The sequence below is a fragment of the Plecotus auritus genome (genome assembly GCF_963455305.1).
Source record: "Plecotus auritus genome assembly, chromosome: 14".
In the NCBI taxonomy this organism is placed as follows: Eukaryota; Metazoa; Chordata; class Mammalia; order Chiroptera; family Vespertilionidae; genus Plecotus; species Plecotus auritus.
The window spans coordinates 14,219,049-14,246,931 of NC_137780.1; the positions used below are offsets into that span (position 1 = coordinate 14,219,049).

A 27,883-nucleotide genomic window follows, 5' to 3' on the forward strand; every position below is an offset into this window, starting at 1 on the left:
CCTGTTGTCCGTGACCACTGGTTAGGCTTATATGCATGCATACAAGTCCTTTGGTTGATCTCTCCCCCTTACCCCCACCCTCCCCTGCCTTCCCTCTGAGTTTTGACAGTCTGATCAATGCTTCCCTGTCTCCGGGTCTGTTTTTCTTCATCAGTTTATGTTGTTCATTATTTCCCCTAAGTGCCTTCTTCTCTCCTCAAATCAAACGCCCAAGACAGCGGAGCTGGATTGGCCCGGCTGGGGTCAGGTACTCTACTTTGCCAATCACCCCTCTGGCCGAGCCATTAGATCCGGCAGGGAAACCTGACCCCAGCAGGGCCAATCCAGCTCCGCTGTCTTGGGCATTTGATTTGAGGAGAGAAGAAGGCACTTAGGAGTTAGAGATGCCAGTCACCTAAGGGCACATCCTCAAGAGAAAGGCCGCCAGTCCCAACTGTTAACCCCAGAGCAGCCTTTGTCTGGGGCTACTCTGAGGCTGAGCCATCCTCTTCTTTCAAACAAACCCCATTTTGCTTAAGACCAGCTCTTTCCATTGTTTGCAAACAAAAAATCCAAATGATTGACAAAACAAACTCATTTCCACAGAGTATGTAGACAGCTGGCTCTTTAAGTTCACATTTTTCACTAAAGATAAATACATAAAAAAATTATTAACTTCTAAACTTTAACATTTATGCTGTCCAGAACAAAACTCATGGTACTGCAGAATACAGGGGTGATTTCTGTACTGTTCCCAGCCTCCCCAGGCATGCTTCTGCTTCCCCATTTGATTTGAAGCTTACAGAAGTCAGAAGACAAGTGTTTTTGAAATTATTTTTGATGGCTCCAAAGGACCAGAGGTTGTCAAGCCCAACTGTGGAACAGAAGTTTAGATCCAGAAGTGTTGTTATGTGAAATTTCTAACTAAGAAGCTCCAAAGGTCCAGGGGAGATTAAAAAAAAAAAAAAAAAAAAAAAGGTTTGGAAGGGAATAAAATAACCTTAGTCTGCAAAAGTGCCTCCTAATCCTTAAATTAGTTTGCTATTAGGTCTTTCTCGTCCCCAAATCACTCCCCAACTGACTTCCTGCCCTGACGTGTTATGAGCCTGAAACAATGGTCTCTTTGCAGCAACAGCGGAGGCCCCTGTCCAGGGCTAACAACACTCACGCCCACGGCCAAGAGGCACTTCCCTTCTCCTTTCGCTCTGGATACAGGGGCACTGTGCTGGGATCATGCTGCTCAAAGTGAAATCAGTCAAGAAGTCCATTCTAGCCTGGTACTGGCATAAAAAACAGGTCAATGAAACAGAACAGAGAGCCCAGAAATAAACCCACGTCTATATGGTCAATTAATATTTGACAAATGAGGCAAGAAAGTGCAATGAAGTAAAGACACTCTTGTCAATAAATGGTGCTGGGAAAATTGGACAGATACATGCAAAAACAACTGAAACTAGACTACATCCTTACACCAATATACAGAATAAGCTCAGAATGGATTAAGACTTAAATGTAAGACTCAAAACCATAAAACTACTAGAAGAAAACTTAGGCAGTAAAATCTCTGACATTTCTCTTAGCGATATTTTTTCTGATATATTCCTCAGGCAAAGGAAACAAAAGTAAAAAAATGGGATTACAGCCGAAACCGGTTTGGCTCAGTGGATAGAGCGTCGGCCTGCGGACTGAAGGGTCCCGGGTTCAATTCCGGTCAAGGGCATGTACATTGGTTGCGGGCACATCCCTGGTGGGAGGTGTGCAGGAGGCAGCTTATCGATGTTTCTCTCTCATCGATGTTTCTAGCTCTCTATCCCTCTCCCTTCCTCTCTGTAAAATATCAATAAAATATATTTTTTTAAAAAAATGGGATTACATCAAACTAAAACGTTTTTGCACAGCAAAGGAAACCATTGGCAACATGAAAAGAAAACCTACAAAATAGGAGAGTATATTCGCCAATGATACATCTAATAAGGGGTTAGTTAATATAAAAAAATTTAAAAAGAACTCGTACTACTCAATACAAAAACAATCCAATTTAAAAATAGTATGAGGACTTGAATAGATACTTCTCTAAAGAGGACACACAGCCCTAGCCGGTTTGGCTCAGTGGATAGAGCATGGGCCTGTGGACTGAAGGGTCCCGGGTTCAATTCCCGGTCAGGGTACATACCCGGGTTGTGGGCTCAATCCCCAGTAGGGGGCATGCAGGAGGCAGCCGATCAGTGATTCTCATCATCGATGTTTCTCTCCCTCTCCCTTCCTCTCTGAAATCAATAAAAATATATATTTTTTTAAAAAGAGGACATAAAGATGGCCAATCACTTGGCCAAAAATTGTGGAATCTAAAGAACAAAATGAACAAAGAAAATTGAAACAGATTCATAGACACAGAGAGGGAACTGGTAGTTGCCAGAGGAGAGGGGGTTGGGGGACTGGCTGAAAGAGGTGAAGGAATTAAGAAACACAAATTGGTAGTTACAAAATAGTCATGGGGATGTACGTAAAACATAGGAAACACAGTCAACAATACTGCAATAACTATGTCTGGTGCCAGTTGGAATACTAGAAATATCAAGGGTAACACTATGTAATGTATACAATTATCTAACTACTAAGCTGTACACCTGAAACCAATACAAAATAAAATTGAAAGAATTTTTTTTTTTAAAAGGAACATGCAATCCAATAGGGCAATAAAATATATCCAATGTTGGTACTTGCTTCGGCAGCACATATACTATAAAATATATATCTATAATAATAAAAGCGTAATATGCTAATTAGACCGGACGTCCTTCCAGATGACCTTCGGGATGAAGTCAGGGCTGCGAGGGAAGACTGGTCCCAGGTGCCTGCTGGGGGGAAGGAAGGCCTACTCTTGCACGAATTTCGTGCATTGGGCCTCTAATATATATATATATATCCAATAGTGGACATAAAAAAAGAAGTCAGATGTGTCCTACAATCCACTATGGATCATAAGAGAGAGCAGCAATGCCTCCAACCCCAAGCCTTTGAACTATTCCAGCAACCAAAAGAAGGGTCCTATTCTTGCCTAGTCTTCAAGCTTCCAGGGAACCCACCATCTTTTGAGTCACTGTGCTGCTTTCTTAGCAAAAACTGTAAGACCTGTGTCTCTTTCAGATTAAACATGTCACTGTTGCCAAAGCTAAAACACTTGTCAACCCACAGCAACAAAGTAATTCTAGGGATGACTTCTCCTTTGTGAAAACATTCATATAATTGCAATTAGCTTTTCATTTCAAAGTAGAGCAGGTTAAGTTACTACCAGTAAGTTGATCAAATTAAACTATTCAACAGTAACCAGACACACCAGAGAGGAAACACACACAGGGTATCTGAAGTTCTTTTCAGCAGAGACATCCAAGTGCACTGCTCATTATCTTTTAATGGCTTATCACCTTACAGTTACACACACAGGTAATGTCACACGTGGTAAAATTCTCAGGTACCTGTATTCTGTGCCTTAAATTACCATTATAAAACCATTTCTCACAAGGAGAGTGGAAAGAGGCATCTTAAGATCCTAATTAAGAAGCTTGAGACTCTAGGTTCCAAACTGGATTTAAACACTTACTGAACGAGGGTCAGAGATGATCAAGGTCATGGGTAGGAGGATCAGACATACAACCAGATCAGACATACAACCAAAAACTGCCTAAACCAATGATGCCATGCAATTTTGTAAATGCTTGATAAAAACTCACCTACTCGTTCCATTTATGAATATAAGTGTCAATCAAAAAAGTTTTCTCTCACAAATAAAATCCTTCCTTTAAAAAGGTTTTTAAAAGTTTGATAAGCGACAAAAACCCCACTTTAAAAATTTTGAAAGAAGAATTGTATCACACTGAATTAAATATAATTAAAGGTTGGTTCACTGTAAAGTACCATCCCATCTTGGAGCCAGCGTAGGCATGGGAACTGTCCTCCATTTGCTGTTCTTTTCAATTGTCTTAACCAGGCAATACTGAATACCTCAATGTCCCTTTTCCCATTGATAAATTCTAACAATCCACACTGATATTTAGTGTTTGCACTACATCCGCTGTAATATTTAGTGTCAAAATCTGACATAGTCCCCAAAGGGTAATACAACTACCCTTGTATCCAGTTACAGTGAGTAAGCTATTAAGTCTCTATCAGTTTACCAGTTCATTCTAGATTTATTCTAGGCAACACTTTTTCCTAGAGATACTTGAAACTATCCAAGTAACCCACCCATTCCCACCAAAATTTAAAAAACAAACAATATTGGTTAGACACCACTGAGATGATCCCATACAATTTAAAATTTTATGTCTTAAAAGTAGAAATGGCCCTAGCCGGTTTGGCTCAGTGGCTAGAGCTTTAGCCTGTGGACTGAAGGGTCCCAGGTTCAATTCTAGTCAAGGGCACATGCCTGGGTTGCGGGCTTGATCCCCAGTAGGAGGCAGCCAATCAGTGATTCTCTCTCATCATTGATGTTTCTATCTCTCGCTCCCTCTCCCTTCCTCTCTGAAATCAATAAAGATACGTGTTTGTTTGTTTTTTATTTTTTTTAAGTAGAGATAATGGTATATTAAAATAGGCTTAAATAGCAAACAACTTAGAACATCCACATTGACCAAACTTGAAGGTCTTCTGCCCTCAGCAGAGAAAAACTATTTACTAGAATTGCACGGCATTCAACTGGTATACGCTGAGAAAAATACTCTAAAAAGAAGTATCAGTTACCTATTTTCTCATTGATACAAGAGAGAAGACTTTAATATAAACTATTAAAGCCTTTGAACATAATGGTACCATGTAAAAAATACTTGTTCAAATACTAAGTTCATCCAAAAAATGCTGGTGATTCCAGCTTAAATTCATTCATTCTAATAGTCAGTGAGATTGTCCAGGGAGTGTTAAAATAATTTACAGGACAGGATGAAACTAATGATTGGGGTGATCCAGTCACCCAACAAATGTTGAGTGTTTACTTCATCTCTGCCTCACACAGTACTGGGTGCCCTGGAAGAAAACAAACAGGAAACAAATCTTCTTTTTGAGAAAACTACATCCTAGTAGGGAAGGCACAGTAATCCAAGAAAGCAAGTTTTAACCAAGTATACAAAAACAACAACTGGTATACCCTTATGTACTTGGGAAATACTATAAACTATGTGTATAAAAGGCAAGCCTGATAGGAGACACAGAAATAGCAATTATAAACCTGGAAGAATGGTTTTCCTTAAATGCTAACTCTCTACCATCTTCAAAATAATGGGCAGGGGTTTGGGAAAGTCATTTTAGCTGTAGCCAGTCAAGGCACTCAATAACACTTACGTTGTTCTCTTTTTCAATTGTTCTGCGTATTTCCAGGAGAAAGTCTGTTTGCTGCTGGTATGTCTTTTCTACTCCTTTACCATCTATTAATAGCTGGTTTCAGAGCCTTCAGCCTACTAGCCTCTAGCTACAAATTAACAGTTTTTCCATTGAGTGTTTGTTTATGGCAAGCTTTTTTATATAACCAAGTGACAGGATACACTGTCCCTTTATAATTAATTTTAGTTAATATTTTCCCTTTATATTAACTTTTTAGCCCTGGGGGGAAACACAAAGGGAAAAATGTTCCGGCTGATCCTCATCACAGGCAACGTCATGTCTGTCCAGGACATGACGTATCCAGGACTACGAAGCTTGCTTTCTCCAAGAACAATAAACAAGCCCTTGCTTAAGGCGTGGTATGAACTACAATAGTTAAAATTTTCTCTGTGGTTTCTACACAACAACATGAAGGAATTAGGGTATAGTCTACTTCGGTGGAGCAGCGGTAATAAGCTTCCTAACAAAACTACTTTTGTGCCACCAGAAAGAAGCCGTCCTATTCCCTTACTTTGACCCTTTGGAAAACCCTGTAGTAGCAGCCTTCTCCATCCCCACCCTGGCAATACTGGTTTCCGGAAGTTGTCCACTAGACCAGCGGTCGCCGACCTTTCAGACCTCAGGGACCACCGGTTGGCAACCGCTGCACTAGACTGTAAGCTCCATGTGGACACAATCCCTGCCCTTTTCAGCTTTTTCCCCTACCCCCCAAAGTCAAATCATCTTGTCACCATATACTAGTATTTGGCCCCCTTGACCACCTCCCCACCCCTTCTCCTCGGTCATCACCATGCTGTTGTCTGTCTGCCTATGAGTTTCAGTTTGATGTCCCACATTTGAGTGAAATCATATGGTTCTTAGCTTTTTCTGACTTATTTCACTTAGCATAATATTCTCAAGGTCCATCATGTTGTCACAAATGGAAGTATGTCATCTTTTCTTATGGCTGAGTAGTATTCCACAGTATAGATGGACCACATCTTCTTTATCCAAACACTATTGAAGGACACCTGGCCACTGTGCGTAACGCTGCAATGAACATAGGGGTGCATATATCAAGAGTATCTACCAAGTTATAAACAATTCCTTATAAATCCTGCATCTGAAATACAGGCCTTAAGTGCTATGGTGATAAAAATGCCACTGGCTTTACATCTATTCTTAACAAAAAGAAAAACATAGTTTTTTTTAAATATATTTTTATTGATTTCAGAAAAGGAGAGAGAGATAAAAAACATCAACGATGAGAATCACTGACCAACGGGCTGCCTCCTGCATACCCCGCCACTAGGGATGGAGCCCCCAACCCAGGCATGTGCCCTGACTGGGAATTGAACCATGACCTGGTTCACAGATCAATGCTCAACCACTGAGCCACACTGGCTGGGCCAGTTCTTCTTTTACAAACTGTATTTTATACTGAAAGAAATTCCTTATTTGATGGCTCCATTGTTGAGACATGGATACATTATGTACATGCCTCTTCTGAAGAAACAATCTGTACAAAATTTGAGTTTATGGGATGAATATCACACAAAAAAACATTAAATTCTAACAAAGTACATATTTTCAACAATCCACAAAACTTGAATCATCAAACAAGGCAATCCAAGCTCAAAATATGAGCTCTTAAAAGACACTGTAAAAATATAAAAAGTTGAGCCCTAACCGGTTTGGCTCAGTGGATAGAGCGTCGGCCTGTAGACTGAAGGGTCCCGGGTTCGATTCCAGTCAAGGGCATGTACCTTGGTTGCGGGCACATCCCCAGTGGGAGGTGTGCAGGAGGCAGCTGATGGATGTTTCTCTCTCATCGATGTTTCTAACTCTCTATCCCTCTCCCTTCCTCTCTATAAAAAATCAATAAAATATATTTTTAAAAAAAGAATATAAAGAGTTGAGAATTATAGAAGGAAGGTAGTAAGTCAAAGGTTTACAACTGAGGCAAGCCTGCCTAACAAGTCTGCTCACCTGTTTTTCCTCGATCTGCAGCTCACATTGGAAGCCACACTTGGCTCCTTGTCACTCACTTCCCTCACTTCCCTCCAGACCTTACCAGGACCCATCTAGTTTGTAATGCTACTATTAAACTTGGAGATCTTCTCTAATCAATGTTATAATGATACCACTCCCAAAACCTTCTTTCCGGCTACATAATGTAGCTCAACCTGAGCACAACTATTCCCAGATAGGAGATTGCCAGGATTGAGTGCAGGAGCAAAAAGGCCCTGGGCTCCCTCTTTCTACCCAGCAAGGTATGTATTCCCATACTTCTTCCCCAACAGATCTGGTCTGAAGACAAAAGGAAGCGAAGGCTGGGCTCCTGGAGCAACTCCAAGGCAGTGTGAGGCAGCAGTTCACTGCCAACACCTTCAGGAGTGTCAGTAAGAAGGTAGGTGTGTTCCCAGAGGGCTGGAGGAGAATGGAGGGAGAGGTGATGGTGGTGCTAGGGAGAATACTAAGAGCCAGTTGGGCAACTATCTTAGCTGAGGAATGGCCAGGGTGGATTTCTGCATGCAAAAAAAAAAAAAAAAAAAAAAAAAAAACCAACACAAACAGCCCTAGCTGGTTTGGCTCAGGGGATAGAGTGTCAGCCTGCAGACTAAAGGGACCCAGGTTCGATTCCCCGGGTTGCAGGCTGGATCCCCAGTAGGGGGCATGCAGGAGGCAGCCAATCAATGATTCCCTCTCATCATTGATGTTTCTATCTCTCTCTCCCTTCCTATCTGAAATCCATAAAAATACTTATTTTTAAAAATACACAAAAAAACAAAACAAAACTCACAAGATAAGTTAGAATGATTGTATTTAGCTTTTTATTTCCTTGTTTCTGCATGCTCGAATAATATTTATTCAATTTTAGGTGGAGAGCTTCCAATCATGGACGGGGGCCTACTAACTTGTCAGAACATATACAACATGGCATCATCATACTGTGCCATGTATGTTCATGAAGAAGAAATATTCTGCGAACGAAACAGACTTCAAACATTACATTACAATTTGTTTTGAAACGGGCTATTGCTCAACTCTCCCGAATTGTGAAATGGGTAATAGTAATCAAGGAGCCTTTACAACGGCCTAGCCCTAGCCTCTAGGCTGCTTCGAAGCAAACGACAAATAGGAAGAAAGCTTACACTGAAAACCACGTGTCTCTCAGTAGGAAGTACATTATTACCATTCTATTTCCCCAAAGTTCACTTTCAATGTCAGTGTAACAATGTAAATATTTCTAAATACCAGCTCTGACATCCTGTATTTCCTTGCGTCACTCGTAAAAGAACTGGGATTCCGTACTCAGGGACCAACAAGTGAAAATAATCTCCCCTTTATATTAACATACCGAGTACGGAGCCAAACAACGGGGCCATTACCCAGTCCACAGCCCCGCGGCGGTTCTCATGTCAACAAAGTGGACGGGAGAGGCCAAGATCTGCTAGCTCCGGGCCTGCAGGTGGGGGGCACGGTGAGTCTGGATTTCGGGGCGTTTCGGAACAATCCACTCCCACCTGATTCCCGAGTGGGTGGGTGGGTGATGGGAAGGAGGATGCCGGCCAGTTCCTCCGCCGGGAGTCAGGAGCAGGCCTCGGGCGGTAGCTCCTCAAACTCGCCCCGCATCCATCCCCGCGCCGGCCCCAGTCCTGGGCTGAGAACTGGTCCCCAGACCGAAACCTGCTACCCCGCCTGGCATCGCGCATCTCTCTAAGGCTCCCGGCATTTTCCTCCAGAGCCACCCCAACCCCGCAACCCAAGACCCCCAGGTCAGGGGTCTCTGACCTCCCGCCATTTCTCCAGGTCGCCGCAGCTCACAGCAAGAGGAGGGAAGCTCAAGGTGACACCTGGTTTTGGAGAGAGGACCCAGGTTCTGGGCCCGACCTCCCGGGCCCGGCTTCCCGTCGGAGCCCGGTCGCCTCACCTGGCAGCGGCACACGATGTCCGCGTCCTGTGCCAGCAGATCCACCACCTTCCCTTTGCCTTCGTCGCCCCACTGCGCGCCGAGCACCACCGTCACCCGGTTCCCTCCGGGCCGCGCCCTGGGGCGGCCGCAGTCGCCGTTGGGCAGGGAGGATGCTGCCGGGTGGGTCTCAGCCAACGCCATGGCTCCAGCGACGCGAGGAGAGCCCGGGGGAGAGGCGGACAGCAGGGAGTGCGCGAACGGAACTGCTCTGCAGCCCGGAGCCACATGCAGAGGAAGCAGCAGCCAGCGGCGGCCCCGCCCCGGCCCCGCCCCCGCCGGGCCGCCCCCTCCAGCCGGGCCCCACCCCGCTCCCTGCAGCGGCCTGCTCAAGGCGGGACCATGACTGCTCCGCTCAGGCCGGCTGCGGCAGCTCCGCCTGGAGGGAGAGGCCCTGGTGGCCGCAACCGCCGCCACCCGGAACCGAAGCCACGCCCCTTTCAGGGCCGGGCGCGCCATTCCCCCCCGCAAACCCGAGGACGGAAGCGGCAGGGGCGGGGCTTAGAGCGCGCGCCAGCCTCAACGCCCCGCCTACCCTCCCTGTCTCCCGCTTTTCAAACTGGAGAGCACGGAGGTGCGTGCCCCAGCGTCGGACTACAACTCCCGGCATGCAACGCTCTGAGCTGAAGTGAAGTATGTATTCTGGTACCAGAGTGTCTGCCATATGTAGGTTTCAGTCTCTGAAAACGTTCAATTTAAAATTATTTTTTAATTCATGGGTTTGTGCCTCATGCCAGAGCAACTGTGGCCCTGAACCATTGCCTGGCTTCTGTCCGTAGGCGGCAGGCACTGAAGCGCGTTGCACAGTGAGGGGAAAAAATTATTTTTTAATGACTTGTTTTTATTAAGGGATGAGATGGTGTGCAAAACAAAAAGGGCGGAATTTCATAATACACATAGGGTGGAATGGGAAAGTATAGGTTTCGAATTGGAAATTAAGGAGTAGGGGTAAGAACAGAGATGGGAACAGGGGGCCAACTCAAAAGTAAAGCAATAAGACAGAGAATGTTAGACCTGAAAATCTGGGGATCGACTAGAGTCCTAGCCCTTCTCATTTACACTTTAGTAACACAGGCTCAGGGAGGAGGAGTGTATTACCGATGTCAGCTAGTATATGCCAGATACTATGATGCACTTAGCTCTTTTAATTCCCACAACCATACGAGATAGATAATACTATCTTATCCTTATTTTACAGGATTTAAAAGTTAACTTGTTCTACTGAGGGCTTAATTGCTATCTAAGCAGCCTGAGTCCACAGCCCAGCCCTTTTGTGTATATTCCACTCCTATTAGTGTTTCAGGTGTCCCTAGATTACAGAGTATATCTCCTGCGGAGTATCTTCCACCTGCAACACAAATTAACTATGACATAGAATTCTGATATAAAGTTGCTTGGGCCCAGCAGGCGTGGCTCAGTGGTTGAGCATCGACCTATGAACCAGGAGGTCAGGGTTTGATTCCTGGTTAGGACACATGCCTGGGTTGCGGGCTCAATGATCCTCAGTGTGGGGCATGCAGGAGGCAGCTGATCAATGATTCTTTCTCATCATTTATGTTTCTATCTCTCTCTCCCTAACCCTCTCTGAAATCAATAAAAAGATATTTATAAATAAATAAATAACGTTGCTTTGGGAAAAAGGTGTGCATAGAATCACATTAAATGTAGTGTCTCCCAAATAAAAATAAAAAAAGATTATGTGTGTGTGTGTGTGTGTGTGTCCCAAATCATATCTATGCAATCATGTTCTCTAATGGTTCCAAGAGCATATTTTATAATTTTTATTCAAAGATTCATTAAGTCAGTAAACACTGATAGCCTGCAATAAGTTAAGTTAGTGTTTCAAGGCCACAGTTGCTCTGGTTTGAGGCTCTGATGACGTAAGGAGGAATAAAGATACAATTGCAGCCCTTCAGGATGCAGATTATTTGATCTACCGACAAGTAAACAGGTGAATTATACTATTGCGTGATAAATTTTGGTGTTTATCTTGTTTTTACCACAAGATTACAAGCCCCTTTGTAAACCAGAACGCTCTATTTTTTATTTATTTTTTATTCAAGTGCACGAGACAGCGTCGGGCATACAGCAGGTGCTCAATAAGCACCTGTTACTGCTCATTTCTGTTCAATTTAAAAGTCATTTATAGAGTGCCTGCACCTGTTATGCACTGCCAGGTGCGTGTTTGTTATTGCAGTGCTTAATACAGTCAAGGAAGACGGGGTCTAAAAGATGCACTAACTGGAAAGTTTTATCTCCATTCACCTCGCGTTTTCCGAAGTGGTTTTGCTGTTCCACTCCAAAAAAGCGTGGCTGGCTCTGCCTTTCCTAAAACCTGGCTTAGGTTTTATTTTATTTGTTCTTGTTGATAGTATGACAGATACCTCCCAGTTCCTGCCCCTTCCCCCTCCTCCTCCCAACCTCTACCCACCCTGGTTTAAATTTTCCACTGAAGCACCCCCTGCAGGCGCCGGGTCGTTGACGCGCACGCGCACTTGCCGGTGGGCGGGCGGGACCCGCGAGGCGGCGCGGTTGCGCGGAGCATCCGGGCGCCATGTCCGCCGGGGGAGTGGTGGTGCTGCTGTCCTGTCTGAGCTGCTGCGGCTCGGCTCTGTGGAGGTAGAGGCGCCAGGGGAGGACGGGGCTCCCGGGGCCTAGCAGGGGTCCCCATCCCAGCGCCTCAGAGTCCCCGGCCACCCGCCCGCGCAGACCACCGTCCGGGCCCCAGCTCCCGAACCCCCCAGTACCAGCGCCCCGCCGCCCCTTCCGGACGTCTTCAGTACCTGGAGGCGCAAAATGAGGGGACGCTGTGGGGACTTGGCTGCCGTGGAGTCGTGGTAACTTCACGTCGCTGACACCTTGGAATCCTGAAACTGCTTTTGCCCGTGAGGAGAGGAGCAAAGGAGAAGCCAAAAATGGCCACCAGCGATTGGGGCTGAGGGATGGGGGGGCGGGGGAGGCACTTCACTAGGATAACTAGGTCACTGGTGGTTGAATGAAGTGTATTAAAATATCCTAGGAAGGTTTTCAACACAGGTTAAAATAAGGGGGGTTAACCAGAAAAAAAGCACACCCTGCGAATATTCTGTTTAATGGAGGTTTTGCTCTCACAGTAATTATTGCTCTCCAACGTTAAAAGTGTAAGAATACCAACCATCACCCAAACCATACAGAGGTTTCAGAGGGAAGGGACCCAGGCATCTCACTGGACACAGGGAGGCGGGGCGGGGCGGGGGTCAGATAATAAGAGAGGCCATCGGAAAGGTCAGTGAAGTCATGAGAAAGCAAAAGGGGTGAAAGCCTTCTTTTCCTTCCCTATGAAAAGATGAGAAAAACCTCTCTCCTGGGGTGGGTAAAAAGCTGTGGCACATGCATACTGTGGATAGTACTCGGCCATGAAAAATGGAATCTTACCGTTTACAACAGCACGGATGGACCTAGAGCAAGCATGTCCAACTCAAAGGCTGACACGGCCAAATAAGGTCTAAGTGTACGTGGGCCGCAAAAAACAAAAGCTTCCATTTTCATAGAAACGTAGGTTTATTTCGATAGAGACATGCTGAATACAAAAGGCCGAAATAAATGAGTCATCATTTAACAAAATAATATAACATTTTAATAAAGATTAATATTTTTTCTTGAACATTAACTTACCAGACACTGAATAACTGCACAAATTAATAAGTGTAAAGCAAATAAACCTATTTTTCTTGTTCTCCGAAAGTGAAATATTTCCTGTTGCTCACACCAAAAAAGTCAGTACAAGACTAAAGATGTGGCCATCGGCTGCTAAATATTCGCTGCTGGTATTAGTGGAGAGAAATGGTGCGCCTGCGTGGAAGGCCAGTAAGGGAAATGAATGAAACAACAGGATTATAGTAATCAGTCATAAGCGAACATTGTACTCTGTCATTAATAATGATATATAACAGGATATTGTAAAAATTACGAAATTTTTTTAAAATATATTTTATTGATTTTTTACAGAGGAAGGGAGAGGGATAGAGAGTTAGAAACATCGATCAGCTGCCTCCTGCACACCCCCCACTGGGGACATGCCCGCAACCAAGGCACATGCCCTTGACCGGAATCGAACCTGGGACCTTTCAGTCCGCGGGCCAAAGCTCTACCACTGAGCCAAACCAGTTTCGCAAGTTACGAAATTTTTATTTAAACGTTTCTTATATACCATTATATTGGCTGGGCCACAAAAATAGTCATTGTGGGCCGCAGGCCTTGAGTTTGACATGCTTGACCTAGAGCAGTGGTCGCCAAACTCATTAGTCAACAGAGCCAAATATCAACAGTACAATGATTGAAATTTCTTTTGAGAGCCAAATTTTTTAAACTTAAACTTCTTCTAACGCCACTTCTTCAAAATAGACTCGCCCAGGCCATGGTATTTTGTGGAAGAGCCACACTCAAGGGGACAAAGAGCCGCATTTGGCTCATGAGCCACAGTTTGCCAACCACTGACCTAGAGGGTATTATGCAAAGTGAAATAAGTCAGCCAGGGAAAGACAAATACCATATGATTTTTTAATGTATTTTTATTGATTTCAGAGAGGAAAGGAGAGGGAGAGATAGAAACATCAATGATGAGAGAGAATCATTGATCGGCTGCCTCCTGCACGCCCCCAGCTAGGGATGGAGCCCACAACCTGGGCATGTGCCCTTGACCGAAATCAAACCCAGGACCCTTCAGTCTGCAGGCCGATGCTCTATCCACTGAACCAAACTGGCTAGGGCCAAATACCATATGATTTCACTTACATGTGGAATCTAAAAATAAATGAACAAACAAAATTGAAACAGACTCATAGATAAAGAGACAGACTGGTGGTTACCCTAGGGGAGGGAGATTGGGGTCTGGAGGGGAGGGGGGAAGGGATCAAGAAGTACAGAATGGCAGTTACAAAGTAGTCACAGGATGTAAAGTACAGCAGGGAATAGAGTCCATCGTATTGTGATGAGGATGTATGGTGCCAAATGGGCACGGGAAATACCAGGGGGAGCACTTTGTACAGGATTGTCTAACCGCTATGCTGTACAGCTGAATACAAAATAATATTAAAAGTATACTGAAATTTAAATTTTAAAAAAAGAATGTTTTATGGGAGCCACTAGCCACATGTGACTTTTGAAAAGTTGAAATATGGCTTTTGTAAGTGTAATACATATACACTTGATTTCAAAGACTGTAACAAAAAAATGTAAAATATCTCATTAATAATTGTTTTATATTGATTATATGTTGAATAAAATATATTAAAATAAATTTCACTTGCCCTAGCCCAGTGGTCGGCAAACCGCGGCTTACGAGCCACATGCAGCTCTTTGGCCCCTTGAGTGTGGCTCTTCCACAAAATACCACGGCCTGGGCAAGTCTATTTTGAAGAAGTGGCGTTAGAAGAAGTTTAAGTTTAAAAAATTTGGCTCTCAAAAGAAATTTCAATCTTGTACTGTTGATATTTGGCTCTTTTGACTAGTGAGTTTGCCGACCACTGCCCTAGCCAGTTGGGCTCAGTGGATAGAGCGTCGGCCTACGAACTGAAGGGTCCCGGGTTCCATTTTGGTCAAGGGCACATACCTCGGTTGCAGGCTTCTCCCAAGCCCAGGCCCTGGTTGGGGTGCACGCAGGAGGCAACCAATCGATGTGTTTCTCTCACATAGGTATTTCCCTCTGTCTTTTCCTGTCTCTTCCACTCTCTCTGAAAAATCAATGGGAAAATTCCTCAGGTGAGGATTTTTCAAATTAAAAAATAAAATTAAAATTAAAAAATCAATTTCACTTGTCTCTTCTTGCTTTTTTAATGTGGCCACTAGAAATTTTTAAATTACGTAAGTGGCTTGCATTATATTTATGTTGGACAATGCTGCTTTAGATAGATTCAAGGACCCTAAATAATAGAAAGAAATGAAAATGAACAAGGACTCAAAGAAATTTGCTCTTCAGTGTTTCAAACAAGCAATACTATTTTATGGGTTTTAAATCTTTATTCATTTTCTTAAAGCTGTTTATAAGTGAAGGAAATACAGCCAATATTCTTAACAGTTTTTATCCTAAAACAAAAACAGCCCTACCTGGTTTTGCTCAGTGGTTAGAGCATCAGCCTGCGGACTGAAGGGTCCCGTGTTCCATTCCAGTCAAGGGTACATGCCTGGGTTGCAGGCTGGATCCCCAGTAGGGGGCATGCGGGAGGCAGCTGATCGATGATTCTCTCTCATCGTATTTCTATCTCTCCCTCTCCCTTCCTCTCTGAAATCAATAAAAATATCTTCTATATCTATATATATAAAAGCCTAATATGCAAAGTGTCCCCTCAGGAGTTCCACCGACCAGAAATTCAATCACTCGCTATGACGTGCGCTGACCACCAGGGGACAGCGCAGAACGAAGGGAGGGCCTGGCCGGCAGCCTTTAGGGACCCTATCCGTGCATGAATTTTGTGCACTGGGCTTCTAGTATTAAAATAAAGATAAATAAATTTAAAAAATATGTAAAAGTATTTACAGACAGTCCCCGACATATGATGGTTCCACTTAACAATTTTTTGACTTTATGGTGGTGTGAAAGCCATATGCATTGTAAACTACATGAGATTTTTCAACATTTCATTATAAAATAAGCTTTATGTGAAATAATTTTGTCCAATTATAGGCTAATGTCAATGTGCTGAGCATGTTTAAGGTAGACTAAGCTGAGCTATGATGTTTGGTAGGCTAGGTGTATTAAATGCATTTTTGAATTACAATATTTTCAATTTACAATGGGTTTATTGTGATGTAACGCCATTAAATCAAGGAGCATCTGTACTTCTCATTCTAGTGTCTTCAGATACTGAGCTAACCCTAACACCTCTTGAGTGGTGGGTAGAGTTCACGGATAAGCCTTCGTTTTAGCCCTGACTATGCTCTCCAGGAAGATGCTTGGGCAGAAATGTAAAGCTCTTGGCAGCCCAGGCATGCTCTGACCATGCATAGAATCCCTCTTCCTTGGAGAAGAAAATAATTTTCATATTCTTATTTGACCTTTTTCTCCACAGATATTACTCTAGCAGCCCAAACTACCGCATTTTTAGTACCAGAAGTACTGTAAGTGTTTAACTTTTAAAACTATAGTTAAGATTTTTGTTTGTGTGTTGTTTTTTTACCTTAGGGCAGAGTTAATCATACTCAGTTGTATAGCACAGTGTCATTCTTTGATTTCTTTTTCATATTCATTTCATTTATCTTCCTAATATAGATCTCCCTCTCCAATAATAGTCCTTAAATATGTAAGTCGCAAAAACAAGTGGTGTTGGTTTGAGTGTTTTGTGATTAATATTCAAAAAATAATGTCATGATACAGATAGGACAGTGGTCGGCAAACTGTGGCTCGCGAGCCACATGCGGCTCTTTGGCCCCTTGAGTGTGGCTCTTCCACAAAATACCACATGCGGGAGCGCACATACAGTGCAATTGAAACTTCGTGGCCCATGCACAGAAGTTGGTTTTCGGCCTGGGCGAGTCTATTTTGAAGAAGTGGCATTAGAACACTCAAGGGGCCAAGGAGCCACATGTGGCTCACAAGCCGCGGTTTGCCGACCTCTGAGATAGGATGAACCTGTCTCATTTATCTTCTTATTTTAATCCTCAGAACCTACTAGAGTACCTCCTAGATACTTAATATATTATTTTTGAAATAAAATAAAAGTCTTATTTGGTGGAGAGACTACTGAAGTACCCCAGAAAAGTTGTTACTTTTCCTTCATTGTATTACTTTGTATAATTTCAAATACATCAAATTTTAATTATTATCCTATACTAATAAAAGGCTAATACGCAAATTGACTGAACTGCAGAATGATCAGTTGCTATGACATGCACTGACCACCAGGGGACAGACGCTCAATGCAGGAGCTGCCCCCTGGTGGTCACTGCGCTCCCACAGGGGGAGTGCCGCTCAGCCAGAAGCCAGGCTCATGGCTGGCGAGCACAGCAGCCGTGGCGGCAGCATTGAGGATGTCCAACTGACGGCTTAGGCCTGCTCCCTGTGGGGATTGGGCCTAAGCCATCAGTTGGACATCCCCTGAGGGTTCCCAGACTGGGCACAGGCTGAGCTGAAGGGCCCTCCTTCCCCTGAATGCACGAGTTTCATGCACCAGGCCTCTAGTTTCTTTAGTAAGGACCCAGAAAATTGAATTGTACATCTGAACAATGAGATGAATATTTTGGAGCAAATGTTTTGTTTGAACTATTTTATCTTCTTTTTTTAGATTACATTAGAGTATGAAGGAACATTATTTTCTGAGTGGAGTGTGCCAGGAACTTGTTCTGTGAAAAATAAACGGTAATATTTTTGTCGTGAATGTCAATGTATGTGTATTTACACGTAACAAAGCATTCACATAGCATGAATTCAGACTCAAGGCTGTGATTTAATGTCAATTTCTTCCCATTAAATAGATGTGAAAAGAAAAACAAAATCAGTTTGGAAATAGAAGTCAAATATTGCTGTATTTTTCTTTTTCTTTAAGTTTTTAGGCTTAAAGAAGAGTAGGAAACTTTTTATTAATCTCGTATGCATCTTTATTTATTTCTCCTTCTTGTTCTTTAAATGCTAGTTCGCCCAAGACAGAGCTGCACTGTTCTTCTCCAGGCTTCCAGATTATAAGACCAGTTGTTACAGGGCCAGTGAGTTTATCTCAATTATTAAACTTGAATAATCCAGTTCATTTTTCCTTTTTTTGAGCTTTCAACCTAATTCAACCTGTTTTAACTAGTATAAATTGTAACTATAAGTAAGAGGTATTTTTAAATTACTGTCAAAATGTCATTAATTTTTAGATATGTCTTTGCAAATTATAACTAATGAAATGATAAGTGATTTTCATTTAGCCTTTTTATTAGCACGTTAAGGCCCCAGTTACCATTGTAATGATAACAGTACTCCCGGCTGAGAGGGCTCACATCGTATACTTCTATGACAATGCCCAGGATAAAGAGCCATTTCTAGAAGATTTGTTTTTACTCTGTTTTTGTTTTTTTTTCAAGAAAACATATGTGAATGCAAATAAATGAATGATGTTGAATCCTTTCAGGTTTACCAAAAAAAGTAAAGCATTTTAATTTTTTTTATGATTTCATAGAGGAAGGAAGAGGGAGAGAGAGATTGAAACATTAATGATGAGAATCATTAATCGGCTGCCTCCAAGCCCACAATCCAGGCATGTGCCCTTGACAGGAATTGAACCCAGGACCCGTCAGTCCCCAGGCCAACACTCTATCCACTGAGCCAAACCAGCCAGGGCAAGCATTTCAAAACATTGGCACTTTATCAATTAGTAACAAAGTACTGGCCTCACACCTCACAGCTTAAGTTTCCACACAAGTGTGCAAAACCACTACTATAGAGACTCCGTGTGACGAATCCTGCCTTTACTCTGGGGCTTGTGCCTTCTTTTTAATTAACAATCTTCATTTTCATGAAACAAGTAGAGTGATATGAGAGAGGCCAGATGAATATTAATTCATTTTAACCCCTATAGATGGAAAAATATTTGAATTTGGCTTTTTGAGTTTGAGTTTTTTAAGTTTCATGAACATAATTCCTGAGAAAGTAAAGGATTCCTTTCTCTTTTATTGTTTTTTTTAAATATATTTTTATTGATTTCAGAGAGGAAGGGAGAGGAAGAGAGAGATAGAAACATCAGTGATGAGAGAGAATCGTTGATCAGATCCCTCCTGCATGCCTCCCACTGGGTAAAAAGCCCCCAACCTAGGCATGTGTCCTGACCGGGACTCGAACCATGACCTCCTGGTTCATAGATCAATTCTCAGCCACTGAGCCATGCCAGCCGGGTTCATTTCCCTTTTTTTGTATGTTGGAAACTCATAGAAACATTATGAAACATGTTATGTAAAAAAATAAGCATACACAAATACATAGGACTATCTTTGTCATTTATGTATAGTGTCATCAGATCTTACAACCTATAAGGAGGGACATGTGACTTTTGAAACAAACAGAAATATTTCCAGGCATTGCCAAATGTCCCCTGGTGAGCAAAATCACCTCTGGTTGATAACCATTATATAAGGAAATTCGTTGAATTGTGTTTCAGTGGGGGAAACTGTAGGAGCTCTGCATCAGACACTCACTCCTATCACTCGGGAAATTACAAGAGTTTAGGGAGCTCTGTGTCAGGAATCATGGTCAAAGACTCAGGAACTGGGGGCAAAGACATATTTCTTATTATTACACAAGGTCAAATATAATAGAAACAATAAGCCATCTAAATTTGTCTCCACCCATGATAGTAAATAATTACAGAGAGTAACTAAAGAATTGGACTAGTTTTATATGAATATTTATTAGTTCTATTCTGAAATTTATTCATTATACTTCTCTAATCTTAGATAATTAACTTAGTTCCTCTGTGACTTTGATGCCTGAATTAAATTAGTATTTTTTTAAGTTAACTTCATATATCATAGTTGCTTTTGTAATTTCTTTTAGGACTTAGAAGAAGAACGCAATTTATTTGTGAGCAGTTCTAATATTTGCTTTCTGTGGTATCATAGAGTTATGTAAGTAATGCAATATTGAATACAAAGGTTATTAATACTTCTTAAGAGTATTTAGCTTTAAATCTTAATTAACAAATGGGTTATCTACATTACAGTTTCCATATAAGCTTTCTTTCACCAATCAAGATATTCTCAAATAGCCCTAGCTAGTTTTGCTCAGTGGGTAGAGCATTGGCCTGTGGACTGAAGGGTCCCGGGTTCGATTCTGGTCAAGGGCACAGGCCCTGGTTGTGGGCTCGATCCCCAGAAGGGCATGCAGGAGGAAGCCAATCAATGATTCTCTCATCATTGATGTTTTTATCTCTCTCTTCCTCTCCCTTCTTCTCTGAAATCAATAAAAATATATGTTTTTTAAAAAAGATATTCTCAAATATGCTGCCAAACTTATATTGAAAAACAATAAAAATAACAATCACAACCACTATTTGAACATACACTGCTTCTATTTTATTTAAATCATATCTCTCAGTTTGTCACAATAACCACACAAATGTAAGTATTATTATCTTTAGTTTATAAATGTGGAAATGTAAGCTTGGATAGATTAAGGAATTTGGACAGAAATACAAAGCCACTAAAAGATAACATTGGGCCCTAACCGGTTTGGCTCAGTGGATAGAGCGCTGGCCTGTGGACTGAAGGGTCCCAGGTTCGATTCCGGTCAAGGGCATGTACCTTGGTTGCAGGCACATCCCCAGTAGGAGATGTGCAGGAGGCAGCTGATCGATGTTTCTCTCTCATCGATGTTTCTAACTCTCTATCCCTGTCCCTTTCTCTCTGTGAAAAAATCAATAAAATATATTTTAAAAAAAAAATAAACTTTCAAAAAAAAAAAAAAGATAACATTGGGGTTTGACTCTGTTTTTTCAGACTACAAGGCTATTTTATTTCTGTTATATACATTACTAGAGGCCCGATGCACGAAATTCGTGCAAGAGTAGGCCTTCCTTCCCCCGGCTACCAGCACCAGCTTCCCTCTGGCACCCGGGACCTGGGCTTCGGGACCTGGGCTTCGTCCAGAAGGACATCCGGTCTAATTAGCATATTACACTTTTATTATTATACACTAGTAGCCCTGCGCACAAATCCGTGCACCAGTAGTTCTCTGCAGGGCCTGGCCGCTCCATGCCCGCTGTCCAGAGGCTCTCTGCTGCCCAGAGGCCCTCTGCGGCCAGGGTGCAATACTGCCCGCACTCAGTGGCCGCCCCCCCAGGACTGGGGGACTCCAGCAAGGCTGAGAGTACTGGGTGCCACCATCTTGTGGCTATAGGCACTGCCATCTTTGTGACGGAGTGATGGTTAATTTGTATATTACCCTTTTATTGGGTAGGGTATTACAAAAGGACTCTGTCTTGATAGCTCTTCAAACCCATTGTAACATGAGAGTGAATGGATATAATTAAGAAGGGAAAACTAGTACAAGAAAAAATAATTAGCCCTGGCCGGTGTGCTAAATGGTTAGAGCCTCGGCCAGTCAAGGAAGGATTTTGGGTTCCATTCTCAGTCAAGGGCACATGTCTTGGTTGCAGGTTCAATGCCAGCCCAGTTGGGGTGCGTGTGGGAGGCAACCAATCAATGTGTCTATCTCACAGTGATCTCTCTTTCTCTTTCTCCCTCCTTTTACTCTCCCCTCCCCCACCCTTCTACTTTCTCTAAAAATCAATAGAAAAAAATATTCTCAGGTAAGGATTAACAAAAATAAAAAATCATAACTAACTGCATTATAAAATCATTCAGTAAGTAAAAAACATTAATGAATTCATCTGTGACTTACTTCTTTCTCTAAACATGTTTTTGAGACTCACATGTTCAAACAAGAATTGTTAGTTTTTGCATTGTGAACACTCGAAGGTATTCCATTGTATGAATATTTTGCTCATTCTGCTGCCAATGCATGTATTTGCAACCATAGGGCCTTGCTACTCAAAGTGTGGTCCAAGAGCCAGCAGCACCTGGGGACTTGTTAGAAATGTGGAATCTCAGGCCTCATTCCAGACCTACTGGATCATGACCTGCATTTTAACAAGATCCTGGAGTCATTTGTACGTTCATTATTATTTGGAAAGTACCAATCTAACACACATAAATGAGCGTTTCTCTGAGATATAAACGTAAAAGTAGGATTGCCTAAAATTAGGGGTGCACTTGTTCAACTTTATTAGGTAATGCATAAGTGATTTTTGAAAAGGTTGCCAAATTTTAAATCTACACCAGAAATGGACAAAAGTTCCAATTGTGCTACATTCTAATGAGCACTTAATATTATCTGATTTTTTACTTTTTCCAACCTAGTAGGTGTGAAATTATGTCATTGTGCTTTTATTTACACTTTCCTGATTACTGTTGAGCATGTTTTCTTTTTCTTTTAAAATATATTTTATTGATTTTTTACAGAGAGGAAGAGATAGGGATAGAGAGTTAGAAACATCGATGAGAGAGAAACATCGATCAGCCGCCTCCTGCACACCTCCTATTGGGGATGTGCCCGCAACCAAGGTACATGCCCTTGACCGGAATCGAACCTGGGACCTTTCAGTCCACAGACCGATGCTCTATCCACTGAGCCAAACCAGTTAGGGCTGTTGAGCATGTTTTCATGAATTCATGAGGAATTTTTTTCTCTCTCTATTAAATGAGCATTTTTACCCATTTTTGAGTTGTTTTTATGTTTCATAAAATAGTTTTATTATATTTTAATTACTAGGACATTATCATATATTTTTAAAGTATTTTAGCCCACTTTATGCAGCTTTTGACTTTTTTATGATCTCTATTGATAGCAGGGTCCCTGCGATGGTAGATTAATTTATAAACTCTTTCCTTTATGGGTTTATCCCTTTTTTAATCTAAGAAATCTTTTCCTATCTGCAAGTTCATAAAAATATTTTCCTGTATTTTTTTTTCTAAACGCTCAATACAGCCCTGGCTGATGTGCCTAATTTGTTGGGCATTATCCCATGCACCAAAAGGTCACAGGTTCAATCCTGGTCAGGGCACATACCAGGTTTCAAGTTCAATCCCTGATTGAGGGTGCATTCAGAAGGCAACCAATGTTTCTCTCTCACATCAATGTTTCTCTCCCTCTCCCTTCCTCTGTCTCTAAAATAAATGAAAACATATTTTTAAATAAAAATAATAATAAGTAAAAGTTCAATATAGTTTTGCCTTCCAGAATTAAGTCCTTAATCTACCTGGAAGTAGTTTTTGTACATGCTTCAAGATAGGGATCTAATTTTATTTTTCTGGATGAATAATTAATTTTCATACCCATTTATTGAATAATATCTTTACCTAAATGCCTGCTCTGTCATAGGTCAGTTTTCCATTCTGCATGGATGTCTTTCCAGTCCAGCTATTTGTGATAAGTGGTAGTTCAACTACCCATCCCTCTCTAACCCCAGCTCTTATGCTTCTCCCGAAGTCTCTTAGCTATGTCTTAGGCCTCTTTTTCCTCCCTATGAATTTTTGGAACTAGTTTGTCAAATTCCACAAAAACACTGTAGGGATTTTTATAATTTCTCTAAATATTTTAATCAAACTGGAAAGTCCACTCAAGAATCCTATCTAATAAAAGAGTAATATGCAAATTGACCATCACTCCAACACACAAGATGGCTGCCCCCATGTGGTCAAAGATGGCTGCCCCATGTGAACACAAGATGGCCACCACAAGATGGCCAGCAGGGGAGGGCAGTTTGGAGGGACCAGGCATGCAAGGGAGGGCAGTTGGGGGCGATCAAGCCTGCAGGGGAGGGCAGTTAGGGGTGACCAGGCTGGCAGAGGAGGGCAGTTAGGGGTGACCAGGCCTGCAGGGGAGGGCAGTTAGGGGTGACCAGGCCAGCAGGGGAGCAGTTAGGCATCAATCAGGCCAGCAGGGGAGTGTTTAGGGGGTGATCAGGCTGGCAGGCAGAAGCAGTTAGGGGCAATCAGGAAGGCAGGCAGGCGAGCAGTTGGGAGCCAGCAGTCCTGGATTGTGAGAGGGATGTCCAACTGTCCGTTTAGGCCCCATCCTACCATGATTGGGCCTAAACGGGCAGTCGGACATCCCTCGAGGGGTCCCAGTTTGGAGAGGTGCAGGCTGGGCTGAGGGACACCCCTCCCGTGCACGAATTTCATGCATCGGGCCTCTAGTCTATATACATAAAGAGGTAATATGCTAATTGGTCCTAATGGTGTCTCAGTCACGACCGGTCAACAGGCTGCGCGCGCACAGGAGCTGGTGGGCAGGGACGGGGGCAGGGACTTCCGCCCCAGCAGAGGTGCATGCAGGCCTGCCCAGCGCTAACATCGCACTGCTTCAGAGGCGGCAACCTCTCCCAACAGAGGCATGCACAGGCAGAGCTGGTGGGCGGGGACACACACAGGGGGCCTGCCCAAGCCGTCGTGGCGTGGCTTGAGCAGGCCTGGAGTGGACACAGACATTTTTTTGTGGTGAAGGGACTGGAGTCCATGTTGATGAAAACACCTTGGTGGCTGTGGCAGCCAGCAGTGGCAGCAGCAGCGGCATGATGGGGGTGGTGCCTTCCCCTGACCAGTCTGGTCACCTCCCACAGAGGGAGGCCAGACAGCAGCTTAGGCCCACTCCCCCGGGAGCAGGCCTAAACCATAAGTAGGATATCCCCTGAGGACTCCTGGACTGTGAGAGGGGGCAGGCTGGGCTGAGGAACCCCCCCCACCCAGTGCATGAATTTCGTGCACCGGGCCTCTAGTCTATACTAATAAAAGGGTAATATGCTAATTAGACTGAATGTCCTTCCAGACTAAGCCGCAGTGGCTGCAAGGGCCAAGGGCAGGTCACTGTCACAAGACAGGCCGCCACGGAGGCCGGCAGTGGCAGCAGCAGCGAGGTGAAGGGGGCACGCCTTCCCCTAATTGGCCTGGTTGCCTCCTGCAGGGGGAGGCCAGAGGCAGCAGAGGCAGCAGCAGTGGTGGGGTTATGGGCCAGAGGCAGCAGCAGTGGTGGGGTGATGGGGGCGCGCCTTCCCCTGATCGGCCTGGTCACTTCCCACAGAGGCAGGCCAGACTGCAGCTTAGGCCTGCTCCCCTAAGCCATTAGTAGGACATCCCCTGAGTGCTCCTGGACTGTGAGGGGGAAGGCCAGGCTGAGGGAATCCCCCCACAGGTCCTGGGTGCCTGCAGCCAGCCAGAGGGAGGGAAGCCTGGGTCCCAGGTGCAGGGGCCAAGGCAGAGGTGGTTAGGAGTAATCAGGCAGGCAGGAGAGCAGTTAGGGGTGATCAGGCCAGCAGGGGAGCAATTAGGGACAATCAGGGGTCCCAGGTGCCTGCGGCCGGCCCAGGCGAAGCCGCCCGGGGTTCTGGGTGCCTGCAGCCAGCCCAGGTAAAGCTGGCCTGGATCCCCAGTGCCTGCAGTTGGTCAGAGGGAGGGAAGCTCGGGTCCCAGGTGCCTTCGACCAGCCAGAGGGAGGGAAGCCCAGGCCCTGGGTGCCTGCGGCCAGCCGGAGGAGAGAAGCCTGGGTCCTGGGTGTGGGGGCCAAGGCAGAGGCAGTTAGGGGCAATCAGGCAGGCAGGCAAGTAGTTAGGGGTGATCAGGCAGGCAGGCAGGTGAGCGGTTAGGAGCCAGCGGTCCCAGATTGTGAGAGGGATGTCTGACTGCCGGTTTAGGCCCGATCCTACAGATTGGGCTTAAACCGGCAGTCGGGCATCACCCGAGGGGTCCCGGATTGGAGAGGGTGCAGGCTGGGCTGAGGGACCCCACCCCCATGCACAAATTTCATGCACCGGACCTCTAGTGTATCTATATAAAAGGCTAATATGCTAAGTGTCCTTCCCATTTTCCGACTGGTTGCTATGATGCACACTGACCACCAGGGGGCAGATGCTCAATGCAGGAGCTGCCATGACACACACAGAGGAATGGCACTGCAGACGTGGTGCCCACAAAGCAACACTCAGCTTCCCCCAAGTGGGACACAGGCCCCACCACTGCCCCCGAGTGACAGCCCACCAAGTCACAGCCAAAGCTGCCAAGACCCCATTTCACAAAATGCAGCCCACAGCCCAGCCCAACCCGGAAATGGTTGCTATGGGTGCCTGGTAATGATGTCACATGGCAACACCTGGTTTCCTCTCCCTAGCAACAACTATCCCCCTTGCAGTTTTTCAGCCCAGGAACACAGGTGGAAACATTTTACACTTTAACCAAATGTCTGTGAAGCGTTTTCCCATGACTTGTCTCATTTGATCCTGACAGAAGTCCTGGAGTAGGTACATAGGAGACTCGGTGGAATCATATTTTCTTTTCATTAGCCAGAAAACGGAGATTTAGAAAGCTTAGAAACTTGACCCGACTGAAAAGAAGTAAGAAATGGTGGACCTTGAAAATGACTTCAGGTTTTCTCACTGAGCAGAATATAGTCAAACACTGCTGCAGTTCAATATTTTACCCTTTGTTCTCCCTGCGTGATCTACAATAATAATCTGCTTCGTGTTGATATTTACTGCTGTGTTGCTAACAGTTACCTGAAAGAGAAGTTGGGGTGCTTCACTGGGCTGGAAAAAGTTTAGCTAAATCAGAAAGCAGATCTAATTAAGCAAGTTTATTATATATGTACAGTATATATGGCTAAGTTGACTCGCACATGCATGATACATATAAAGCTCTCACTGGCGTCAATCGCATGCGTGTGTCTCCATCTGTCATTGTCAATTGTGAATTCGGTTGACACTTCTATTATAGAGAAAGGGCGAATAGTGATATTAAAATATTTCTTCTAATTAGTTTCCTTTCAATGTGCATGAATTCATGCACTGGGCCACTAGTAATATATAGGGATGCCTGGACATCTTTAAAAAATTTATATATATATATAATATAATTGATTTCAGAGAGGAAGAGAGAGATAGAAACATCAATGATGAGAGAGAATCATTGATCCGCCGCCTCCTGCACACCCCTACTGGGGAACAAGCACACAACCCAGGCATGTGCCCTTGACAGAAATCAAACCTGGGACCCTTCAGTCACAGGCTGACGCTCTATCCACTGAGCCAAACCGGCTAGGGCTGGACATTTTTATTAGACTTATTTCTAGGTACTTTATATTTTTATTGCTATTATAGTCAAATTTTTTAAATTGGGTTTTCTAACCAGAACTTCTTGTTGTATATAATGCAATTTACTTTTGAATATTGGTTTTTATATCCAGCAACCTTATAACGTTCTCATATTAATTCTAATAATTTACTTATATATTCTCTTGGAATTTTTATAAATCATATAGCCTGAAAATATTTTTTCTCAATAATTACGTCTCTTATTCCTTTTATTCCATACTGCATGGCTGGCACAGTGTTTCCAGAAGGATTATATAGCAGGCCTCCTTGTCTTATTTCTGATCTTAAAGGGAGTTTGTCATCATTTTATTATTTTGCATAATATTTGCTACAGGTTACAAGTTAATTTTTAGCCAGTAAAGGAAATTTCCTTTTATTCCAGATAGTGGTGAATTTTTCTTATGAATTGGTGTTAAAATTTATTTAAAGTTTTTTTGTTTCCACTTAAAAGTTAATATGGCTTTTCTCCTTTACTATGTTAATTGGGGGAATAATATTCATTAATATTTGTATTTTAAACTGACCCTGTATTTCTAGAATAATCCAGCTTGGTGTTGATGAATTCTCTTTCATATATATTGACAGATTTTGTTTGCTAATATTTTTTAAATATATTTAAAGACAGAGGGTTTAATGTAGAAAACATCAAGATGGTAATAGAAGATTCTATACTCCCATGTTTGCTAATATTTTGTTTAGTATTGTGTGTGTGTGTGTGTGTGTGTGTGTGTGTGTGTGTGTGTGTATTCAGGAGTGGGTTTGGCCTGTGATTTTTCTCCCCTCATACCATCCTTTTCTACTTTTGGTAGCAAGACTATGCTGGACTCATCACTTAAGTTATTAGTCATTTTTTTCTTTCCTCTAAGAGATTTTGTATAAGATTGGAAATACATATTCTTTGAGTATTTGATGGAAACTTGCATAGAAATCCACT

The 27,883-nt window shown here is 43.3% G+C and overlaps 2 protein-coding genes across 2 annotated transcripts in view; one reads left to right on the forward strand and one right to left on the reverse strand.

Moving 5' to 3' along the window:
- ADSS2 (adenylosuccinate synthase 2) overlaps positions 1-9,574 on the reverse strand; it is a 35,399-nt gene extending 25,825 nt beyond the window's left edge. The window contains exon 1 of the mRNA XM_080651218.1: positions 9,266-9,574. Coding sequence (XP_080507344.1) covers positions 9,266-9,448 — 183 coding nt within the window. The 5' untranslated portion in view covers positions 9,449-9,574. The remainder of the gene's footprint in view (positions 1-9,265) is intronic.
- Positions 9,575-11,858: 2,284 nt separating this feature from the next.
- CATSPERE (catsper channel auxiliary subunit epsilon) overlaps positions 11,859-27,883 on the forward strand; it is a gene marked incomplete at both ends in the record, with an annotated part of 78,024 nt that continues 61,999 nt past the window's right edge. Inside the window, 5 exons of the mRNA XM_080651072.1 lie at positions 11,859-11,923; positions 16,351-16,399; positions 17,563-17,636; positions 17,911-17,980; positions 19,806-19,876. Of these exons, the coding sequence (XP_080507198.1) occupies positions 11,859-11,923; positions 16,351-16,399; positions 17,563-17,636; positions 17,911-17,980; positions 19,806-19,876 (329 nt within the window). The remainder of the gene's footprint in view (positions 11,924-16,350; positions 16,400-17,562; positions 17,637-17,910; positions 17,981-19,805; positions 19,877-27,883) is intronic.